The sequence below is a fragment of the Tachyglossus aculeatus genome, chromosome 21 (assembly GCF_015852505.1).
Source record: "Tachyglossus aculeatus isolate mTacAcu1 chromosome 21, mTacAcu1.pri, whole genome shotgun sequence".
In the NCBI taxonomy this organism is placed as follows: Eukaryota; Metazoa; Chordata; class Mammalia; order Monotremata; family Tachyglossidae; genus Tachyglossus; species Tachyglossus aculeatus.
In genome coordinates, this window is record NC_052086.1 from 22950121 (window position 1) to 22972092 (window position 21972).

Consider the following 21972-nt stretch of genomic DNA (forward strand, 5'->3'; position numbering starts at 1 on the left):
CTGTGTGATTTGGGGTAAATCACTTAACTTCTCTGTGCCTCAGTTCCCTCATCTGTAAAATGGGGATTAAGGCTGTGAGCCTAATGTGAGACAGGGACTGTGTCCAACCTGATTATCTTACATCTTTCCAGTACTTAGTACAGTTCCTGGCACATAGTAAGCACTTAACAAATACCATAAAAAAACCAAAACTCTGCTATATTGTACTCCCCAAGCACTTAGTATAGTGCTTTGCACACAGTAAATACTCAATAAATACAGTTGATTGACTAATTGAATTTGTGCAACATTTCTGTCAGGACTAGTAGTAGAAGAGTAGAAGATCAGTAGAAGTAGTTTCTATGATTGCTTTTTTTGATTTGTCATTCAAATCAGGATTTTTGCTTACCCAAAAGTGGCATTCTAAATAGTGTCTTCCTATTGTTGATGGAAACGGTAAAATCCAAACACAGCTTTCCTGTATTTGAAATTCATCTCTGATCACTTAACTTTGTCCATGATTAAAAACGTAAGCATGTCTGGTTGACCATCCCATTTTTGGGCAAGTGACTTAACTTGGGCAAGACTTTGGGCAACTCACTTAACTTCTCTATGCCTCAGTGACCTCATCTGTAAAATGGGGATTAAGACTGTGAGCCCCCCGTGGGACAACTTGATCACCTTGTCCCAGCGCTTAGAACAGTGCTTTACACATAGTAAGTGCTTAATAAATGCCATTATTATTATTTTTTAAATCCCCATTCATTGCAATGCATTTTTAAACAGGACTTGGACTTTCAAATGGACTCTCCTGCTTCGTCTTGGTTCCCATCCACTCAGATACCCTATATCAGTATCAGTATTATGTTATAAGCACTTTAATGCCTACCCCAGCCCCACAACACTTAAGTTCAGATCCTTGGACTCTGCTGTTTCTCTGGAATTTATTTTGATACATGTCTTCACCCACTAGATTGAAGCTCCTTGAGGGCAGGGATTGTATCTTCCAAATCTGTTGTACTCTTCCAAGCACTTAGTACAGTGCTCAGTATATAATACCACTGATTGATGATATTAGGATAAACACTATTTGGTAGGTGCAGATTTCTAATGGTTTTCTAACCATTAGGTGTCAGTTCCATGTGGGCAATCACCCCTACAGCTTTTTGAGCTGTATGTCTTGGACAGGTCCTGAGAGTTCTCAATCAAGGCTGCAAAATTGTAGCCTGCCTCCTCCCAGCCTGTATCCCACCTATCTCCCTGCCTCCGTTTACCCCCTCACTCAACATATAATGTCAGGACCTGCAGCTTGTTTGGCTTTTTAGCATTCCTACTCCCATAAGGCGACCTCTCTTTGGGCCGTCCTGACCCAGTCCTGACTTAACCAGTAAGCAGGCTCACCTGCTTTACTTCCTGGCAATTGAGATGGTGGGTGGTACGTGGGATGGGAGTAGTAATCAACACCGTAGTCAATCCTTACGCTACTCATCTTCCCACCCTGTGGCACCTCCACAGAGCCAATCATTGGGAGAAGCGGGGAAAGTAGCAGAGGAGCGACCGTCCTATGTTAGGGAGGGGTCGGGGTCAGATTTATGGGTGGAACTACTCCCCATTCCCCCTAGCCAAAAGTAGTATTTATTGGGTCCTACTGTGACTTTGTGTAGAGGACAATACTAGGTGTTTGGAAATATGCCAGAGTAAAGGACTCCATTCCTGTTCTTCGAGTTCACAGTCTAATGAAGGAGATGAGAGGACATAAATTGCTGATTATATAAAAGGCAAGTAAGGGTATAAATACAATTTATTAAAAACTAAAAGTATTTTCATTAAGGAAGACTAATGGAAAGAGCGTGAGACTTGGAGTCAATCAATCAATCATATTTATTGAGTGCTTACTGTGTGCAGAGCACTGTACTAAGCATTTGGGAAGTACAAGTTGGCAACCTATAGAGACAGTCCCTACCCAGTAGTGGGCTCACAGTCTAGAACGGGGAGACAGAGAACAAAACCAAACATATTAACAAAATAAAATAAATAGAATAGATATGTACAAGTAAAATAAATAAATAGAGTAATAAATATGTACAAACATATATACAGGAGTCAGAAGACTCCTGTGTTCTAGACCTGGTTCTGCTGCTTGCCTGTCGTGTAATTTGGGGCAACTTTAACTTCCCTGTGTCTCAGTTTCCTCATTTGTAAAATGGGGATAAAGTACCTGTTCATTCATTCATTCATTCAAGTGCATTTGAGAGCTTACTGTGTGCAGAGCACTGTACGAAGCGCTTGGGAAGTACTAATTGGCAACATATAGAAGTGGTCCCTACCCAACAACGGGCTCACAGGCTGTTTGCCCTCCTACTGGACCATAAGTCCTGTGTGAGACAGGATGCATGTCCAATCTGACTGTCTTGTATCTACCCCAGGGCATGTAACACAGAGCTTGATTCTTGATAAATGCTATCGTTATTCTTATTTCATTACCTGAAAACATAACATATAGAGATGAGCACTAAGGTGGTTGGTGGCCCAGTAGGATCCATTTCTTTTCCATTGACATGGCTCCCCCTCTAGCCCAGGCACTTGGCTGATCTTTCTTCCTCCCAGGGGAAGACTGGAGAGTCCCTCCCCTGACAAGTCCATACTTCACTCTGCTCTCTGATCATTATTAAAGTACCATTTTGCACGTTTCTCAGGCCTCCAAGTCTTCCAATGGTTACCCATCCCTCTCTGCGTCAACCAAAAACTCCTGACTGTTGGTTGTAAGGCAGTCAATAAGCCCTTGCCCCTCTACTTGCCCACTATCTTCTCCCACCATACCCTCAATTCACATTCTTCATTCTTCACAAGCCCACCTACTTATTCTGCCTCATCCTTCTCACTCAGTACTCCATGCCACCTTTTCCTCACACCCTCCCCTTTCATACCTTACTGAACTGTACTTTCCAAGCACCTAGTGCAGTGCTGTGCACACAGTAAGCACTCAATAAATACGATTGATTGAATATCTGACAGACGACAGCTCTCCCCATCTTCAAACACTCCTTAAATCATATTGTCATGAGCCCCACCTGGGGAGCACTCCCCCACGGTATCAGGCGCTCGACCTATGAACCCTTAACCAGTGATTTTACTCCCTTTTTAATTCGGGAGCTCAAATGACATGTTCCAAAAGGTAAAACCAAACACCAGTGTTTCAGTGGAAAGCTTTATTTTACTAAAACGGGTTAGGCGCGTATGCGCATGCACACGTGTGCGTGCACACACACACAGAGCACAACACCTATAGTTATCAGTCCAAATGGTTCTCCCCAAATCTTGGTGAAAATGATCCCACATTGGAGGAGTTTCAAGTCGGACTGCCCACACCCTATTGTCGTCCTGGTTCAAGTCTTGGGTGCTTGCCCACGGCAGCTCTAGGTGTCATAGTGCATGGCTTAGGTGGTTCCATGACAGGCAGAGGGCCATTTCTTTCCCCCTTTTATCCACTGTGGGAGCAGCATGGCATAGTGGAAAGAGCACGGTCTTGGGAGTCACAGGTCATGGGTTCTAATCCCAGCTCCGCCACTTATCAGCTGTGTGACTTTGGGCAAGTCACTTAACTTCTCTGTGCCTCAGTTACCTCATTTGTAAAATGGGGGTTAAGACTGTGAGCCCCACATGGGACAACTTGATTACCTTGTATGTACCCCAGCGCTTAGAACAGTGCTTGGCACATAGTAAGCGCCTAACATACCATCGTCATCATTGTTCTTGGGGGAAGGTTGCAGCAAGGGGGCTGCTCAGGATTGCTCGCTGACTTCCACTCATTACTGGGTAAGCCAGAGGGAAAGGCGACTTTTCCCCCAACCCGGCTTACTCCCCCACTGGCATAGCCTCATCCAGCAGTCTTTTTCCTGCCCAACAGAGCAATTTAGCCCCTTCTTCAGCCCTCTGCAAAACAGTTTGGCTCCTCTCCAACAATTCAGGTCTTCAGAACTCCTCGGGAAGATAATACAGTTTCTCCTCTAAATAGTCCTTTGGCCTAGTTGATCCTGGGGTCGAATAATACAAGATGGAGTCACTCTTGCTCACCACACACATCTTCCCCAGTAGGTCTTCCTGGTTGATTTCCAGTCTCCCCATTTTATATCTGCACAACTACCACCTCAGTACTTCCATATCTCTTTAACACACTGAATACTCACAGCGGCCCCCACCCCCAGCATTTATGTACGTATCTTCTAAACTTTATTTCTTCGTCCTGTGTGTAATAATAGTAATGATGGCATTTATTAAGCACTTACTATGTGCAAGGCACTGTTCTAAGCGCTGGGGAGGTTACAAGGTGATCAGGTTGTTCCACGGGGGGCTCACAGTCTTAATCCTCATTTTACAGATGAGGGAACTGAAGCACAGAGGAGTTCAGTGACTTGCCCAAAGTTACACAGCTGACAAATGGTGGAGCCGGGGTTTGAACCCGTGACCTCTGACTCCCAAGCTCGTGCTCTTTCCGTTGAGCCACGCTGCTTCTCTCATTTATATTAGTACATGGTCCATCGCTCTCCTCCCTACCCTGTCATAGTTGTCATCCACCTCCTCTCCAGATTGTAAACTCCTTGAGGACAAGGATTGTATCTACTAATTCTATTATTTTCTCAATTGCTTAGTACAGTGCTCTCATTCAGGCACTTAATACTGTTGATTGATGGTCTAGAAGGAAGGATTTTGAGAGCCTTGGGGCTACCTGAAGTTCCATGGGAATCCTCCCTGCCATTGTTGGCCTGTTTTGGTAACAACATTTTGCATCTGCTTTGTTCCTGGCATATTTAGGATACATTTTCGTTCATTCAGTTGTATTTACTGAGCGTTTACTGTGTGCAGAACACTGTACTAAGCGCTTGGAAAGTACAGTTTGGCAACAGAGACAGTCCCTACCCAACAAAGGGCTTGTGGGAGAGCTGACGGTAGGAGATTCCTGAGAAGTATGTAATTGGCAATGTACCTATAGTCTGGGTTACTATACTCTAATTCGTCTGTTTTGACCTTTTGGAATGATGAACTCAAAGTTGCCTTTCACAAAACTGTGTTTTTTCCAAATGAAGCAGGAGAGTCCATTTTATTTAGATAATGAGTGGCTTTTAAGTTAGTCAAATTTTGTAAAAATTGTTGGTTCTCAGGCAGTCTAGACTGCTGAGTTATGTTGTTATGCTTGTTTATTTTATACTCTTAAAATACAGTTAGTGTCGTGGAGTTGCTTTGTAATTAACGTGCATGCCTCCCCATAATGAACTTACCCACATTTTTTATATTAATCTAAAAGTGCCAGGAGACTCAGTGCTAATTCTAAAGATGGCTTTTGACCTATTCCAGAGATTAATATTTTAGTTCAGATCAGCTCTTGTATTTATAGAGGGAAATGAGGAAACCAGGGAGAAGCAGCCTGCTTTTTGGAAGCCAGTCAGAAATACAAGGCGTGTTTGTCATAAATAGGTTAACCTTTAGGTGCTGAATTCCGAGTTGATTCTTGTAATCAGAATGGAGGGTTGATACTGAAATGCCAGTTGTTGTTGTGCCAACGTAAAGGTCCAAAGGTCATAAGTATATACAAGTCGGTGACTCAGCTTCAACTATAACTACCATTGTTGATTTTAATTAGTGAATATAATAGTACCAGATCCATTTTCCAAATATCTTGGTATATCCCAGTTTTGCTATTTTGAGTGTTTGAGGAACCCCTTTTGACTGGAAACGATTAGAGAATGTTCCTTATTGGGGCTTGGCCTGCTGTGTTTATAGAAGGAACTGCTTCCTCATTTGAGCTTGTCACTGTGAGTACTATGGTGCCAGTTTCCCTTTACCCCAAGTTTTGCAAGAATGAAGCCCTAGTGGGGTGGGAGAACTGGGAGTGTCTCCTAAAAGATTATCCTCAACTGTACTGCAGGTTTTTATCTTTTATGAGATTCACCTTGGACCAGTGGAAGGAGCCTAGGTCTGGAAATCAGAGAACTTGGGTTCTAAATCTGGCTCTGCCAACTGCCTGCCGTGTGACCTTGAGCAAGTCACTCATCTTCTGTGCCTCAAGTGTCCTCATCTGTAAAATGGGGATTCAATTCCTGTTCTTCTTCCTGCTTAGACAGAGCACCCCATATGGGATTATCTTGTCTCTACCCCAGCACTTTAGTACAGTGCTTGGCACAAAGTAAGCACTTAACAAGTGCCACAGTCGTTGTTATTAAGTTTGGATGAGTACTAGTCTTCCTCCATCACCATCAGTAGCAGTGGCATTTGTCAAGGACCTCCTTGAGCAAAGTATAAAGAAGCAGCAGCATGAGAAGCAGCTTAGTCGAAAGAGCATGGGGTTGGGAGTCAGAGGACTTGGGTTCTAATCCCAGCTCTGCAACTTGTCTGCTGTTTGACCTTGGGCAAGCCACTTAACATTTCTGTGCCTCAGTTACCTCATCTGTAAAAGTGAGGATTTAAGACTGTAAGCCCCCCACATGGAACAACCTAATTGCCTTGTATCTACCCTAGCGCTCAGAACAGTGCTTGACACATAGTAAGCGCTTAACAAATACCATTATTATTATTATAATTATTGTAAAACTAGCGCTGAAGAGAATTACTAAAGAAAAGGTGAATGCTCCCTGTACTGCTTAATGTTAAGCAAATTTCTTGCAAAACTTCTGCTGAACATTGGTTCCTCTCGAAGTGGAGTAACAGTGCAGATGATGGAATGGTGAGTTGACCTCGTGAGACCTTGACTAATTCTGAAGGCTGGGAAACAGGAAGTTTTCCCGCTCCAGCTGGGGTTTTCCCCTGTCTGTGAGCCAAAGCACCTTAGTTCATTCCCTTCTGCTTGTGGAATATGATCAAACTGCCTCTTTTCTTAATTCTCTCCTGACTCAAAGAACAATTCCTTTACTCTTCCCCTCTGTAGTAGGTAAAAGTCTCCAGATTTGGAGCGTAGGGGCAACTTCACAGTCTTCCCCCAGTTGCAAGAAAAGCAAATTAACTCATTAGTCTATGTTTGTTTCTCATCTAGTGATCAGTAATGCCACATTGAGGAAACGGATCTGTTGGGATCTTGTTGCAAGGCAGAGAAATGACCTTTTCAGTGTCTTCACCTTCAACTGTTCATGGCCTCTGAGGAATTAGGGCCAGCAGCCCACATGAACACCAGGACATCTCTGTCTCTCTGTTTTGCCTGCTACCAAAGTTACAGTTGAACTTTAAGCAGATGATTCCATTCTGGAATTGTGGTGCCTAAGCGGAAGCACTCTGCTCAGATTGTGGCCAGGTTGACCTTGAGACTTCACTGTCTCCTGACTTTATTTAATTTTGAGTTTGCTCTGAACCCTGTAAAGGACTTTTAAATCGTACTTAGCAATCTGAAGATTACCAGGCTCCGATCCTAGCCAGTGGCCAAAGCCATTTTGTTGAAGGTAACGTAGTGCTTTAAAATGTGAGGGTGAAGCAGTTTATATAGCTTTTACATCTGCTGAATTGTAATAGTCGTAGTTTTTGGCTGAGAATCCAGAACCCAAAATGGCAGCTGTTCGTGCCTGATTTTTTTCTTCTTTCCTTTCCCTTTACTATCTTCTAACAGAACTGCAATTTGGTGTGCTGTAGACTTTCGATCGTATAAGTGGATTATGCCCATTCTCTTTTGGTTTTTCTCTGAGTTTGTGTGTGCTAGTCCCTGGGTTATGCTCTGCTTTGAAATTTTTCTAAGCATCCTTGATGTAGATTTAGTCACTGAGGGACTGGAAGAAGACAACTTTGTGTGATTAATGCACAGAGGAGGTAGGCAGGCAGGATCTCTGGGGAAATTTGGCAATGGGAATACACCATTTACTTGTTTTTTAAACAAGAGGAAGGAAGTCTCTGTATCCTCATTTCTAGAGAACTAAACTCGGCTATTAGTCAGAATAGAATTTCTGAATAAGTTTCTGATTTTTCCATCTTAGTGATACTCTTTTAAAATATATACCTTTCGATACAATTACCTGCAGGGAAAGCCTTTCACAGCCTCTCTTGCATGAATTCCACCCATTCCTGAAGTGCTCTTGAATATTAATATCGCTGATAGCTAAAGAAATGCTTGCGTAGGTAATGGTCAGGATTGTATCACCGTCTCTGGAAGACCACAGAAGAGCAGTCTTTATTTGTTCCTACTGGACAAATAAGACAGACCTGGGCAATTCTGCAGATTGGGAGCCTGTAGAAAAATGAATAAAGAGCCCGTCATAGATTGTGAGCCCCTTGAGGGATAGGATCCTGTCTTACTCCCATTTTTATACTCTTTCCCAACACAGTGCTCTGCACATCGTAAGTGCTTAATAAATGCTATTACTACTGTTACTGCTACACATCTTACTTCCTGTTTAGTCACCTAAGCAATGCCCTAGGTGTAAAACAAATATCTTCATGCTTAAGGGTTTTTGACATTTTAAGATTAACTCTGGTGAGCTAGCCAAATTCCTACTCAGTTAATTGTTCTTTTTACTCAAGCTCTTCTCTGAAGTTTCGGTTGGCTATCAAGTGCCCAATCCATTTGACAGGAGATTGCATTTCCCTCACGGGCAAAGTGATCCCTGTAAAACGTCTTCACTGAGTGTGAAGTTTAATGTTTGTAATGTGCTTTGAGATCATCAAAGTTGCAAGAGAAGAGCCTGTATTTGTTACACACAATAATTCCTGAAAACCATCTGTCACTCCTACCTTTATGGTGTTTCTTCAATAGATACCAGTGCCCACCGTTGAAGATGCCAGCAAGTAAACTTGAAATTAAATTTATCTACTTCTAGAAAATGGAGCTGTTGTTAACATCTCTGGGAAGGGGGGTGGGGGTATGTGTTCCTGTAAGGATGAGATTAATAAGCAGAAATTAAAAAGCAGCGCTGCCTGATGCTGGGCTGCATTTAGTTTGCCAGGTGTAGTGGGAAGGAGGCTGATGTTTTTAGCTGAAATTCCAAGTTATTTTGCTGCTGAAATCTGAACCGGGTTTTAATCTGAAATCTGAACCGGGTTTTAATCGTCTGCATTACATGCGTAGGCCATTGTGTTTATGTGGAGGATTGCATTCGTTTTAAGTTGTGTGTAATTCTCATTGCTAATTAATTGGTGTTTTATCTACACCCTTTTTATTTGGCAGACATTGCTTTTGCCTAGAAGTGAAAGCATTTTCAAAACTGTAATTTGCTGTGGGTAATAGATAAAGAACACTTGATTTTTAACACATTTTTAAATGCTATTTAGACACATTAAAAAAAAATAAAGCTACTGTACTGTCTTAATCTGAAAATAGCTGTAACGAGCTCCCAATTAGAAGTATGAAGACTGAAGATAGTTATTCTGGATTTAAATTGATTCATGCTGCAACAAACTCTTTTAAGGGTAATTGAATTCATAGCGTGAGTGGTATGTGCTGCTACTTGGTGAATGAACAAAGGATATTTTTGTTGGACTACTGTTCTACTCTCCCAGGCACTTAATATGGTGCTTTTTACACAGTAGACACTCAGTAAATACTATTGATTGGAATACTGATGGAATTCTAGATTAGGATTAGGGTTTGCTGAAGGTTTTATCATGGGAACAGTCATGAAGTTTCATACAGGGCTTAATAACCTCTTGTCTGCAGGGTTCAAGTTTGATTCTTTTTTAGGACACAAGATCTCTCCTTTTACAGAATCTCCAGTTTTCTTTTGGTGTGTAGGGTTTATGTGCTGAACTCTTAGGGGTCTGAATATGTTAGACTGTGAGCCCACTTTTTAGACTGTGAGCCCACTGTTGGGTAGGGACTGTGTCTATATGTTGCCAACTTGTCCTTCCCAAGCGCTTAGTACAGTGCTCTGCACACAGTAAGCGCTCAATAAATACGATTGATGAATGTAAACCTTTGCTAATGGACACGTCCAGTTGGACACGTCTCTCCTCATTTGGTATGTCATAGCTAGATTAAATGCTAAAGGTTACCACTTTATAATTCTATTCCCGCGTAGAGCGAAGTGAATAATCAATCAATAAATCAGTGGTATTTGTTGAATACCTATTGTGTGGAGCCCTGTACCGGATGCTTGGGAGAGTACTATAGAGTCAGTAGATACAGTCCCTGCCCTTATAAGGTCAGACAGACGTTAAAATAACCTACACATGTTTATGACCATAAGTGCTGTGGTCCTGGGGAAGGGGTGAATATCACAGTGCTTAAGGGGTACAGACCCAAATGCATATGCCACACAGAAAGGAGGGCTCAGAGAAGCAGCATGACATAGTGGGTAGACCACTGTGTCTTGGAGTCAGAAGGTCATGAATTCTAATCCCGGTTCTGCCACTTGTCTGCTGTGTGACCTTGGGGAAGTCACTTCACTTCTCTGGGTCTCAATTCCCTTATCTGTAAAATGGGGATTGAGACTATAAGCCCCTCATGGGACAGGGACTATGTCCAGCCCAGTTTGCTTGTATCCACTCCAACGCTTAGTGCAGTGCCTGGCACATAGTAAGCGCTTAACAAATACCATCATTATTATTATTATTATTAGGGAAGGCTTCTTGGAGGAGATATGATTTTAGTCTAACCTTAAAGGTGGGGAGAGTGGTGGTCTGTCAGCTATGAAGGGAGGAGGGAATTCCAGGCCAGAGGGAGGACTTGGTCAAAGAGTCTGCGGCGAAAAAGACAAGATCGAAGTACAGTGATTAGGTTAGTAGGCTGGGTTACATGGAGGAGCATGGATGGGCTGGAGGATGAGCTCATCAAGTGCCTTAAAGCTGATGGTAAAGAGTTTCTGTATGATGCTCATTTATACTTTTAAAACAGTGTTGAAGAGATTCAAAATACCCAGTCTGCCTTCCTTGAACTGAGCAATTTTCTGAAGATGTTTAAGATTTGCTGCCACTAATAACAAGATTTTGGCCATTGGCCAAGTTGTTTTGCTATCTTTGGGGCCTGTTGCTGATAACAATAATAATTGTGTATTTGTTAAGCACTGATTATATGTCAAGCACTAGTGTAGATACAAGATACTCAGATTGGACTGTCCCACAGTCTAAGCGAGTGGGAGAACTAGTATCTAACCCCCATTTTACAGATAATAATAATAATTTTGGTATTTGTTAAGCACTTACTATGTGCCAAGCACTGTTCTAAGTGCTGGGGGACATACAAGGTAATCAGGTTGTCCCACGTGGGGCTCACAGTCTTAATCCCCATTTTACAGATGAGGTAACTGAGGCACAGAGAAGTTAAGTGACTTGCCCAAAGTCACACAGCTGACCAGTGGTGGAGCCGGGATTAGAGCCCAGGTCCTCCGACTCCCAGGACCATGCTCTTTTCACTGAGCCACGCTGCTTCTCACAAGGCTCTGCCGCCTTTTATTTCTGGTGAGCATTTGCAAAGCGAACCCACTGATGGTGAAAATAAAGCATGCATAAAATGTTTTTAGAGGGCATTTAATGTAAAGATGTATTCCCTATTGGAGGTTGAGAGGATGCACAGTCCTGGTTCTCCCAGAGCTAAATAGAGGTCTAGTTGAGAGAAGATGGTCAAGCAACTAAAAAAGCCACAGAAATATGCTTGCAACTATAAATATGCGCCCATTTCAAATGGGGAATGGTGCACTGAGTTGGAATTGAAGAGGAGTCGTCGCGTTTTAAAGCCTAGTGGTATTTCCAGAATTTCGAGAGGTTCTGCCCTCTAGACCATACGCTGCTGAGTTTGCTAAATCCCTGGAAGGACAGTTGCTGTGGGAGATTGATGAGTTCATTGTCATGAAAACCTGAAGCCATAACACTCCCTTTGACTGAAGGGCCTAGGATGTAGCTGAACTCTGCTCACCTGGTGTAATACATTTTCTCTTTTTTCTATTGTATTTCTATAAATTCCTGCACACAACTAACCAGTACTACCTTATTCCACGCAGAGTACAGGTGTAGATCATGCTTTTCTGATGGTATTTAAGTGCTTACTATGTGTCAAACACTGTTCTATGCGGTGGAGTAGGTGCAAGTTAATCAGGCCGGGTTCCAACCTGCCCCACATGGGGCTTACAGTCAAGTTGGAGGGAGAACAGGTATTCATTCAATCATATTTATTGAGCGTTTACTGTATGCAGAGCATTGTACTAAGTGTTTGCAGGTATTGAGTATTGAGGCTCAGTGGAAAGAACCTGGGCTTTGGAGTCAGACGCCGTGGGTTCGAATCCCAGCTCTGCCACAAGTCTGCTGTGTGACCTTGGGCAAGTCACTTAACTTCTCTGAGCCTCAGTTACCTCATCTGTAAAAGTGGGGATTAAGACTGTGAGTCCCACATGGGACAACTTGATCACATTGTATCCCCCCCAGCGCTTAGAACAGTGCTTTGCCATCATTGCCATCATTATCATTATTATTATTATTTTACCATTGAGAAAGCTGAGGCACAGAGAAGTGAAGTGACTTGACCAAGGTCACACAGCAGGCAAGTGGTGGAGCCAGGATTAGAAACCAGGTCATCAGGCTCCCTGGCCTGTGCTTTAAGCTCTTAGTACAGTGCTCTGCACACAGTAAGCGCTCAATAAAGACGATTGATTGATTATCACTTTGCTGCTATTTGTCAGGATGCCACACTTCCACTCTTATTGTGGCTGGGGTCGTCCTTCACCCACATCTATTCATTTGTATTTACTGAGCGGTCACTGGTTTCAAAGCTCTGTACTAAGTGCTTGGGAGAGTACAATATACCAGCGAACAGACACAGTCCTTGCCCATGACGAGCTCGCAGTCTAGAGGGAGAGACTGAAATTAATATAAATAGATTACAGGTCTTTACAAATGTATACGTATATGCTGTGATATTTACTTTAGTGAGGAATCAATAGAAGGCATTCTGCACCATAGGTGGAACTGCTTTAGATGTTCTGCATTAGTGGCAGTAATATATTTAGGCTTAGGGCTAGGACTGTCTTCCCACGGTGCAAGTGTAAAGACTGCTTGGAGTCAGAGTAGGGAATTCAATCATTCTAGGGGGAGGGAACCTACTAAATGCACTTGAGTTCACACAGAAACATTTTTTTTAATGTCCAAAGACAGCAAATACCGTGGCAAGCCTGAGGACATTGCCAAGGACGTTAGCCCTCTCATGATTACTTTCCGTTGAAGTACACCTATTGGGTGAGGCTGAATGAGGAATACAGGTTGATGATTGACCTCTTGAATTCAGGCAGGATCGCCCTTTCCCTCTTTTAGGAAAGTAATTCTCGGGATCATTTCTATTTTCTCCTCTTTTCTTCCCAAGTTGGATTGGAAGAGGCTGAGGCCTTTAGAGAAGCAGCATGGCCTATTGGCAAGAGCATGGATTCATTCATTCATTCAATCGTATTTATTGAGCGCTTACTGTGTGCAGAGCACTGTACTAAGCGCTTGGGAAGTCCAAGTCAGCAACATCTAGAGACGGTCCCTACCCAACAGCGGGCTCACAGTCTAAAAGGGGGAGACAGACAACAAAACAAAACATCTTAACAAAATAAAATAAATAGAATAAATACGTACAAATAAAATAGAGTAATAAATACGTACAAACATATGTACATATATACAGGTATTCATTCAGTCGTATTTATTGAGCGCTTACTGTGTGCAGAGCACTGGACTAAGCGCTTGGGAAGTCCAAGTTGGCAACATCTAGAGACGGTCACTACCCAACACTGGGCTCACGGTCTAGAAGGGGGAGACAGACGACAAAACAAAGCATATTAACAAAATAAAATAAGTAGAATAAATACATACAAATAAAAAGAAAACATATTAACAAAATAAAATAAGTACGTACAAATAAAATAGAGTAATAAATACGTACAAACATACATACATATATACAGGTATTCATTCAAGGACATGGATTCCAGTGCCGGCTCCACCACCTGTCTGCCGTGTGACCTTGGGCAGGTTGCTTAACTTCTCTGGGTCTCAGTTTCCTCATCTGCAAAGTGGGGATTAAGACTGAGAACCTCACGTGGGACAACCTGATTACCTTGTGTCTACCCCAGTTCTTAGAACAGTGCTTGGCACATAGTAAGCACTTAACTAATGCCATTATTATTATTATTTAGGAATTCCCCACTGATTTGTAAGCTTCTGGTGGGTTGGGAACACGACTACTTACTCTCTTGTATAGTACTCTTCCAAGCACTTAGTACAGTGCTCTGCACACAGTAAGCGCACAGTAAATTTCATTGATTTCAGTCAAGCCCATTGAACAGACATGAATGATGTGAGTCAAAAGCCACTGTCGTACGTTGGGTGTAGTCTGGAGGGAAGGGGGGTTCAAGGTGTTACCAGCACTGTGTTGAAGGAGCTCAAGCTCCAGTGTGGGTGGTCCTTGTAAAGCAGGCAGGTGTCAGTGAGGTGGAGGAGGGAGGTGGTGGGTAGTACCTCTGGGAGAAAGTGCAGCTTTGAGAGACAGTGGCAGAAAATAGGGAGGTTGTAATGATCTTTGTGAAGCACCCATCTGTGAACTAATTGCAGCTCTTTTAGCAAGTGCACTGCAACATATAGAAGGGTTAAAAAATTTGGAGGAGCTGGTCTTCAACGCAGAGCAAAGTGGCAAGGTCATTTGAAGAGTATGGGCTCCTCTGACACCGTACTCCTCAGCAGCAAAACAACAAAAGACTGAAAAGTTTTTTCTGTCAAACAGAATCTACCAAACCCTCACTCCCCCACCTGAGGAACCAGTGGCAACAGCTCCTATAGGAAAAGTAACAATAATTTCAGCACTTACTGTACGCCAAGCACGGTGCTTCAATGTTGAGGTAGGCGTGAGGTAATTGAGACGCAGTCTCTGTCCTGCACGGGGCTCACAGTTTAAAGGAGGGAGAGCGAGTATTTAATTCCCATTTTACAGATGGGGAAAAAGAGGCACCGAGAAGTTAAGGGGCCCGCCCAAGGTCACGAAGCAGGCGCGTGGCTCATTGGAAAGAGCACGGGCTTTGGAGTCAGAGGTCATGGGTTCGAATTCCTGCTCCGCCACATGTCTGCTGTGTGACCTTGGGCAAGTCACTTAACTTCTCTGAGCCTCAGTTCCCTCATCTGTAAAATGGGGATTAAGACTGTGAGCCCCACATGGGACAACTTGATCACCTTGTATCCTCCCAGTGCTTAGAACAGTGCTCTGCACATAGTAAGCACTTAACAAATGCCATCATTATTGTAAGTGGCGGAGGTAGGATTAAACTCAGGTCTTCTGACTCCTAAGCCTGTTGTTTTTTCACTAGGCCATGCTGCTGCTTTTTTTTTTTTTCTTTCTTGTCCACGGCCAAGCACACACCTCCACCACCAGACCCCCCCACGAAAGTTGGTTCATCTCCCCAGTCCTCACCTTCATCAAATGTTTCCACAAAACTCTATTTTCACTATAGTGATTCTGATCTCTTTCATATGTTCCCCAGGAATTTCTCTCCTTTTTTAGTGTATGTTAATGAAAATAAGTGTTTTGGTTAAAAGTGTTAACTTCTTGTCCCTTGTATAAGGATCTCTATAGACAATATGCATTCAGAAGAAATACATGAAAAAAGGAGTCTGACCAGGATCTGAATGGGAGCTCTAAAGAAGCCTTTAGAGAAGCAGCGTGGCTCAATGGAAAGAGCATGGGCTTTGGAGCCAGAGGTCATGGGTTCAAATGCCGACTCCACCAGTTGTCAGCTGTGTGACTTTGGGCAAGTCATTTAACTTCTCTGTGCCTCAGTTATCTCGTCTGTAAAATGGGGATTAAGACCGTGAGCCCCCTATGGGATAACCTGATCACCTTATAACCTCCCCAGCGCTTAGAACAGTGCTTTACACATAGTAAGTGCTTAATAAATGCCATTATTATTATTATTAATCCTTGGTGAACATGGCTGAGAGCAACAATCCTAATAAAATAATGACTAGCAAGTAACATTTTCCATAGAATAGTTTACTTGGGAAAGAATGCAAGAGGAAACTACAATTTAAACCATAAAACCACCAAAATACACCACAAATCCTTATTTCTCTGGTGTACCTGGCCCCTATTTCTTCAAGTATGGTAAGTTCATTGTGAGCAGGGAACGAGTCTGCCAACTCTGTTGTATTCCCCAGTAAGCACTCAGTAAGTACCATTGCTGATGATGGTGAAGGTAAGCCGGGTCTCAGGGCAAGAACAAAAAATGTAACTGCCCTCAGCAAAATCAGAGCCAAAAGAGACTTTGGTCTGCCCATCCAAGGCAACTCTGGGGGCTTAGTTCCTCCCAGAACAACCTGGTACTGCCATGAAATGTACTGAATCAGTCCCTTTGCCTACCTGAGGAATGTAGTTTCTCCTTCCCTTCCCTATAACTCCCATGCCAGCCTCCAGCAGGAGCTTTGGATGTTTAGAAATCACTCAGGTCTCACTAAAGGTTGATGAATACAATACGGCACAGTCTAACAAATTACTTAAAACAGGTAAAAATGGTTACAAGAAGTTTTGCAGTGACCTGTACATGTAGTAAATTGAATGCATTTTCTTTCATAATAATGATGGTATTTCTTAAAGGGCTTACTGTGTGCCAAGCACTGTTCTAAGCGCTGGATCCTTCCCCCACCCTCGTCTTGCCATACCCGTTTTCTTTCTTTTACGGACAGTATCCAACTCATAATAATTACAGTATTTCTTTAGTGTTGGAGTAGATACAAGTTCATCAGGTCAGACACAGTTTCTGTCCCTCAGAGTGTTCACGGTCTTGTTAGGAGGGAGAACAAGTATTGAATCCCCACTTTACAATTGAGGAAACTGAGGCACAGAGAAGTTAAGTGACTTGCCTGAGGTCAAACAGCCGGCAAGCGTTAGAGCCCAGAGTCTGAGGACTCCCAGACTCGTGCTTTTTCAACCAGCCCACACTGCTTCCCTGCTCCTGCCATTAGTATTTATTGAGACCTTAGTTTTTTGTTTGGTTTTTAAAGTATTCGTTAAGCACTTACTATGTGCCGGGCACTGTATTAAGTACATATCTATTCTATTTATTTTATTTTGTTAGTATGTTTGGTTTTGTTCTCTGTCTCCCCCTTTTAGACTGTGAGCCCACTGTTGGGTAGGGACTGTCTCTATATGTTGGCAATTTGTACTTCCCAAGCGCTTAGTACAGTGCTGTGCACATAGTAAGCGCTCAATAAATACGACTGATGATGAAGATGATGTGCGGGTAGATTCAAGTTGATCAGGTCAGACACAATTCCTGTCCCTCTTAGGGCTCAGAGTCTAAAGGACAAGAGAGACTAGGTATGGAATCTCCAGCTTATGTGGAAATTTAGGCAAAGAGAAGTTAAGTATATATGTATATATGTTTGTATATATTTGTTACTCTATTTTACTTGTACATATCTATTCTATTTATTTTATTTTGTTAGTATGTTTGGTTTTGTTCTCTGTCTCCCCCTTTTAGGCTGTGAGCCCACTGTTGGGTAGGGGCTGTCTCTATATGTTGCCAACTTGTACTTCCCAAGCGCTTAGTACAGTGCTCTGCACACAGTAAGCGCTCAATAAATACGATTGATGATGAAGATGATGATGAAGTGACCTTTCCAAGATCACAGCAGGTAAGTGGCCAAGCTGGGATTAGAACCCAGGTCTTCCGGCTCCCTGGCTTAGGCTCTTTTCCACAAGGCAACCCTATTCAGCACCACAATCTCTGATGAACGAGAATGTTCTGTGCTAATAAAAGATCAGAATCAGTCAATCCATGGTATTTATTGAGCTCTTTGTGTGGGCAGAGCACTGTACTAAGTGTTTGGTAGAGTCCAATACAACAGAACTTTGTTCCATGTCTACAGTGAGCTTACAGTCTAGCGGGGGAGATACTGAAACAGTACATTGTAGAAACAATATATATATTTCTAGACTGTAAGGCAGGTGTGGGCAGGGATTGTCTGTCTTTATTGCTGAATTGTACTTTTCAAGCACTTAGTACAGTGCTCTGCACACAGTAAGCGCTCGAGAAATACGATTGAATGAAATGAATGAATTTTATTAGGACCATAGATTTTAACTTATCATTCACTTACTGAATGTTAAAAAAAATGTTGCATAAGGTAGGATTTTTTTTATTAAAAATGTCATTCATATTATCTTGGAACTGTCCGGCCTCCAACCCATTAATTCCCATTGAATCAGTGGTTCATTAATTTATTCATTCATTCATTCATTCAATCGTATTTATTGAGCACTTACTGTGTGCAGAGCACTGTACTAAGCGCTTGGGAAGTACAAGTCGGCAACATATAGAGATGGTCCGTCCCAACAACAGGCTCACAGTGTAGAAGGGGGAGACAGACAACAAAACGAAACATGTAGACAGGTTCATTCATTCAGTCGTATTTATTGAGCGCTTCCTAGGTTACTAGGACACATTTTTTGTATAACATAGGGAAGCTTCTTCAAGAAACAGTGTGGCCTAGTGGAAAGAGCTCAGGCCTAGAATTCCTAAGGACTGGATTGTAAACAATCAAAGTTTTTTGAGCACTTTGTGCAGAGCACTAAACTACGTTCTTGGGAGAGTACAGTACAACAGACTTGTTGTAATTCCAGTTCTAATTCCAGCTCCGCCACTTGTCTGCTGTGTGACCTTGAGCAAGTCACTTCACTTCTCTGTGCCTCAGTTACCTCATCTGTAAAATGGGGAGTAAAACTGTGAGCTCCACATGGGACGGGGACTGTTTCCAAAGTGATTTGCTTGTATCCACCCTAGTGCTTAGTACAGTGCCTGGTACAAAGTAAGTGCTTAACAAATGCCATTGTTATTATTAGAGTACAAGAGAAGATGAAAACCCTGCCCACAAGGAGTTTATAGTCGTGTGTGCAAAGCAGTCTAGGGGTTCTAATCCAAATCTGCCACTTGCCTGCTGAATGACCGTGGGCAAGTCACTTAACTTCTTTGTGCTTCAGTTTCTTCATCTTTAAAATGGGGATTCAATACCTGTTCCCTCTCTCCCTTAGACTGTGAGCCCCGTGTGGGACAGGGGGACTGACTGTGTCTGACCTGATGATCTTGTATTTACCCCAGAGTTTGTCACAGCTTGGTGCTTATCAAATACCATTATTATTAATATCATTATTATTAATATCATCATTATTATTCACTCAGCTTTGGCTTAACAGTAGAACTGAGTGTATTTCCTTACAAGGTTCTGATGGGGACATCCAGTCATTATCCCCCCCAAGGTCTGATTTCCATTTGAATTATTTTTTGTGTAAGTGTTAATCTCTGTTCTTGACTATGCATAACACTCATGATCTGAAGTTCTTTTCACCAGTAACACTTAAAAATATAAAATGAACTCAATGTAAATTCACACTTTTACTAATATGAAGTGGACATTTATGATAGCTCAGGAACAAATTTTCACGTTATGTGTGATTTAGGTCAGATTTTTAGTATTTGGCAAAACTCTCTGCCAAATCTCTGCCATCCACTTGCCATTTAAATGTTGAATTCTTGTTCATGGCAGATTAATTTTATATAACTATGATTGAGAAGCAGTGTGGCCTAGTGTAAAGAGCTCGGGCCCGGGAGTCAGAGGACCTGGGTTCTAATCCTGTCTCTGCCATGTCCTTGCTATGTGACCTTGGGCAACTCACTTAGCTCCTCTGTGCCTCAGTAACCTCATCTGTAAAATGGGGATTCAATACCTATTTTTCCCACTTAGATTTTGGGCCTTGTGTCAAACCGGGTCTGTGTCTGGCCTGATTATTTTGTATATTCCCTAATGCTTAGAGCTGTAACTGTTCAGCAAATGCCACAGTTGTTACTATTATTGCTAATTACTATTATTGCTAATACTAATACAATGTGATACTATATAATACTATATATAATACTATATATTACTATATATATACTAGTATATACTACATTTATACTATATTATACTATATATATATACTAGTATGTACTATATACTAGTATACTATAGTATACTATATATATACTATATACTACTCTATATACTATATATGTACTATATACTATAGTATACTATATATACTACTGTAGTACATATGCTATATACTATACTTATATATACTATATATAATAATTAGTATATATTACTAAATAATACTATATTATATAATATATAGTAATAAAATTACTATTATTTACTATATTACTATTATTACATAGCTGTTATGTTCAGTAGCCCTTATAATTGTTCATTAAATATAGGTCATGTCCAGATTCCTTTCAAAACTAACTTTTCAGAAGTGAAATGTAACTGAGAATCACTTTGAAGAGTATGCTTTTTAGGCTTAACTTTTAGACAGAATGTAACCCTCCCCACAACTCCCTATTATGTAACTTGTTCTCCAGGAGATGACAAAAATGTGGGTGGGTTTTCAAGTTATTATAAAAATAATTTTATAGCTTTCAATGTACTCTTGCTTGAAAAGATTCTAGTAATGGGATCTTTCTGTTTTACATGGACTTTTTAAATTTCCAAATAAAAAGCAAACAGGTGCTTAAAAGGTTGTGCACTATTTTAGGAGAAATCTGATTAATGTTGATGAGCTGTCCCAAGTCTAGCTGTCAGATTACATAGATTGTGCCAAGGGCAGGTCTAAATCTTGTCTCCGTTTCAGATTTTTTTTTAATGTGAAGGGCATTTGTAGATGGTCTATTTAAATTAATTTTGATTCTTTGATCAGAGATGTGTTGTTTTTTAAACTTGTCCTTGAGCAGATTGTGAATTTGCTCCCCTGTAGAAGCTTTACAAAATCATCATAACTGCTTGAAAAAAACCAAAACTGAATGGTATCACCTTGATTCTTAGATGAACTGGGCTTCTCTTGCCGTCTACCTTGCTCGTGGAACATCTGCAAAGTATATTTCATTGCAGTAAAATGACTTTTTTCTGGTGGAAACCTTTCTACTTATAGTAACTATCTTTTCTGTCTTTTTTTTTTCTTCTTTTAGGTGTAGCAGATGGTGTAGGAGGATGGAGGGATTATGGAGTTGACCCGTCTCAATTCTCAGGAACTTTAATGCGAACGTGTGAACGTTTGGTAAAAGAAGGACGGTTTGTACCAACTAATCCTGTTGGAATTCTCACCACAAGTTACTGTGAGCTGTTGCAGAATAAAGTACCTTTGCTTGGTAAGAATAGCTGTTCCTTACAGACTTAGTGTATTTTCTAAAAGCACCAGAAATAAAATTTAGAAACAAAATCCACACCACTCATCTAGCTTTTTGATGCTCCCCTTGAATGCCCCTGAAACTTGGCAGGGAGGTTTGAATTTGTACTGTTAGGAAGAGCTATGTGGGGTCACAATCAAATGATTGAAAATCCAACTACCTGCCTGAATCTGAAAAGCTACTGTTAGAATGAGGAGAATCCAGATTCTTTTGTCACCCCCCTACCCCCCCATGGAAGGCATATCAACTAAGACAATCTGACTTTTATAAACCATATGTTTCTTTAGTTAGAACCATTTGATTCTCATTTAAATAACCTGACGTGGACTGGTTGAGAAGCAGCACAGCCTAGTGGATTGAACATGGGCTTGAGAGTCCGAAGGACCTGGGTTCTAATTTCAGTTCTGGTACTTGTCTTCTGGGTGACCTTGGCCAAGTCACTTGACTTCTGGGCCTCAGTTACCTCATCTGTAAAATGGAGATTAAGACCGCGAGCCCCCATGTGAGACTTGGACTTTGTCCAACACGATTAGTTTCTATTTACCCCAGCGCTTAGAACGGTGTTTGACACAAAGTGCTTAACAAATACCATCATTGTTATTATTATTAGTGTCTGAATAATGTTCCTGGATGTCTGCATTTGAAATTCTGAAGCAAAATTCCCTATTTCTGATCTATTACAGGAGTATTATTCCCTAGAGCTACAATGTTTATTTCATGACTTACTGGGAACTTACCCAACAATCGAAAGAGCACTTCAGAAAAGAGATCATTAACTTTTTGCTAATTGCTAACATCTTCTTATGACTCACGAAGGCTACCCTCCCAGAGTCATTGTAGAAATGTAAAT

General features: G+C 41.7%; 1 protein-coding gene across 1 annotated transcript in view; it reads left to right on the plus strand.

The window, feature by feature from the left end:
* The window catches only part of PPTC7 (protein phosphatase targeting COQ7), a 58433-nt gene that overhangs the window by 15493 nt on the left and 20968 nt on the right, over nucleotides 1–21972 (plus strand). Inside the window, exon 2 of the mRNA XM_038762554.1 lies at nucleotides 20904–21083. Within this exon, the coding sequence (XP_038618482.1) occupies nucleotides 20904–21083 (180 nt within the window). The remainder of the gene's footprint in view (nucleotides 1–20903; nucleotides 21084–21972) is intronic.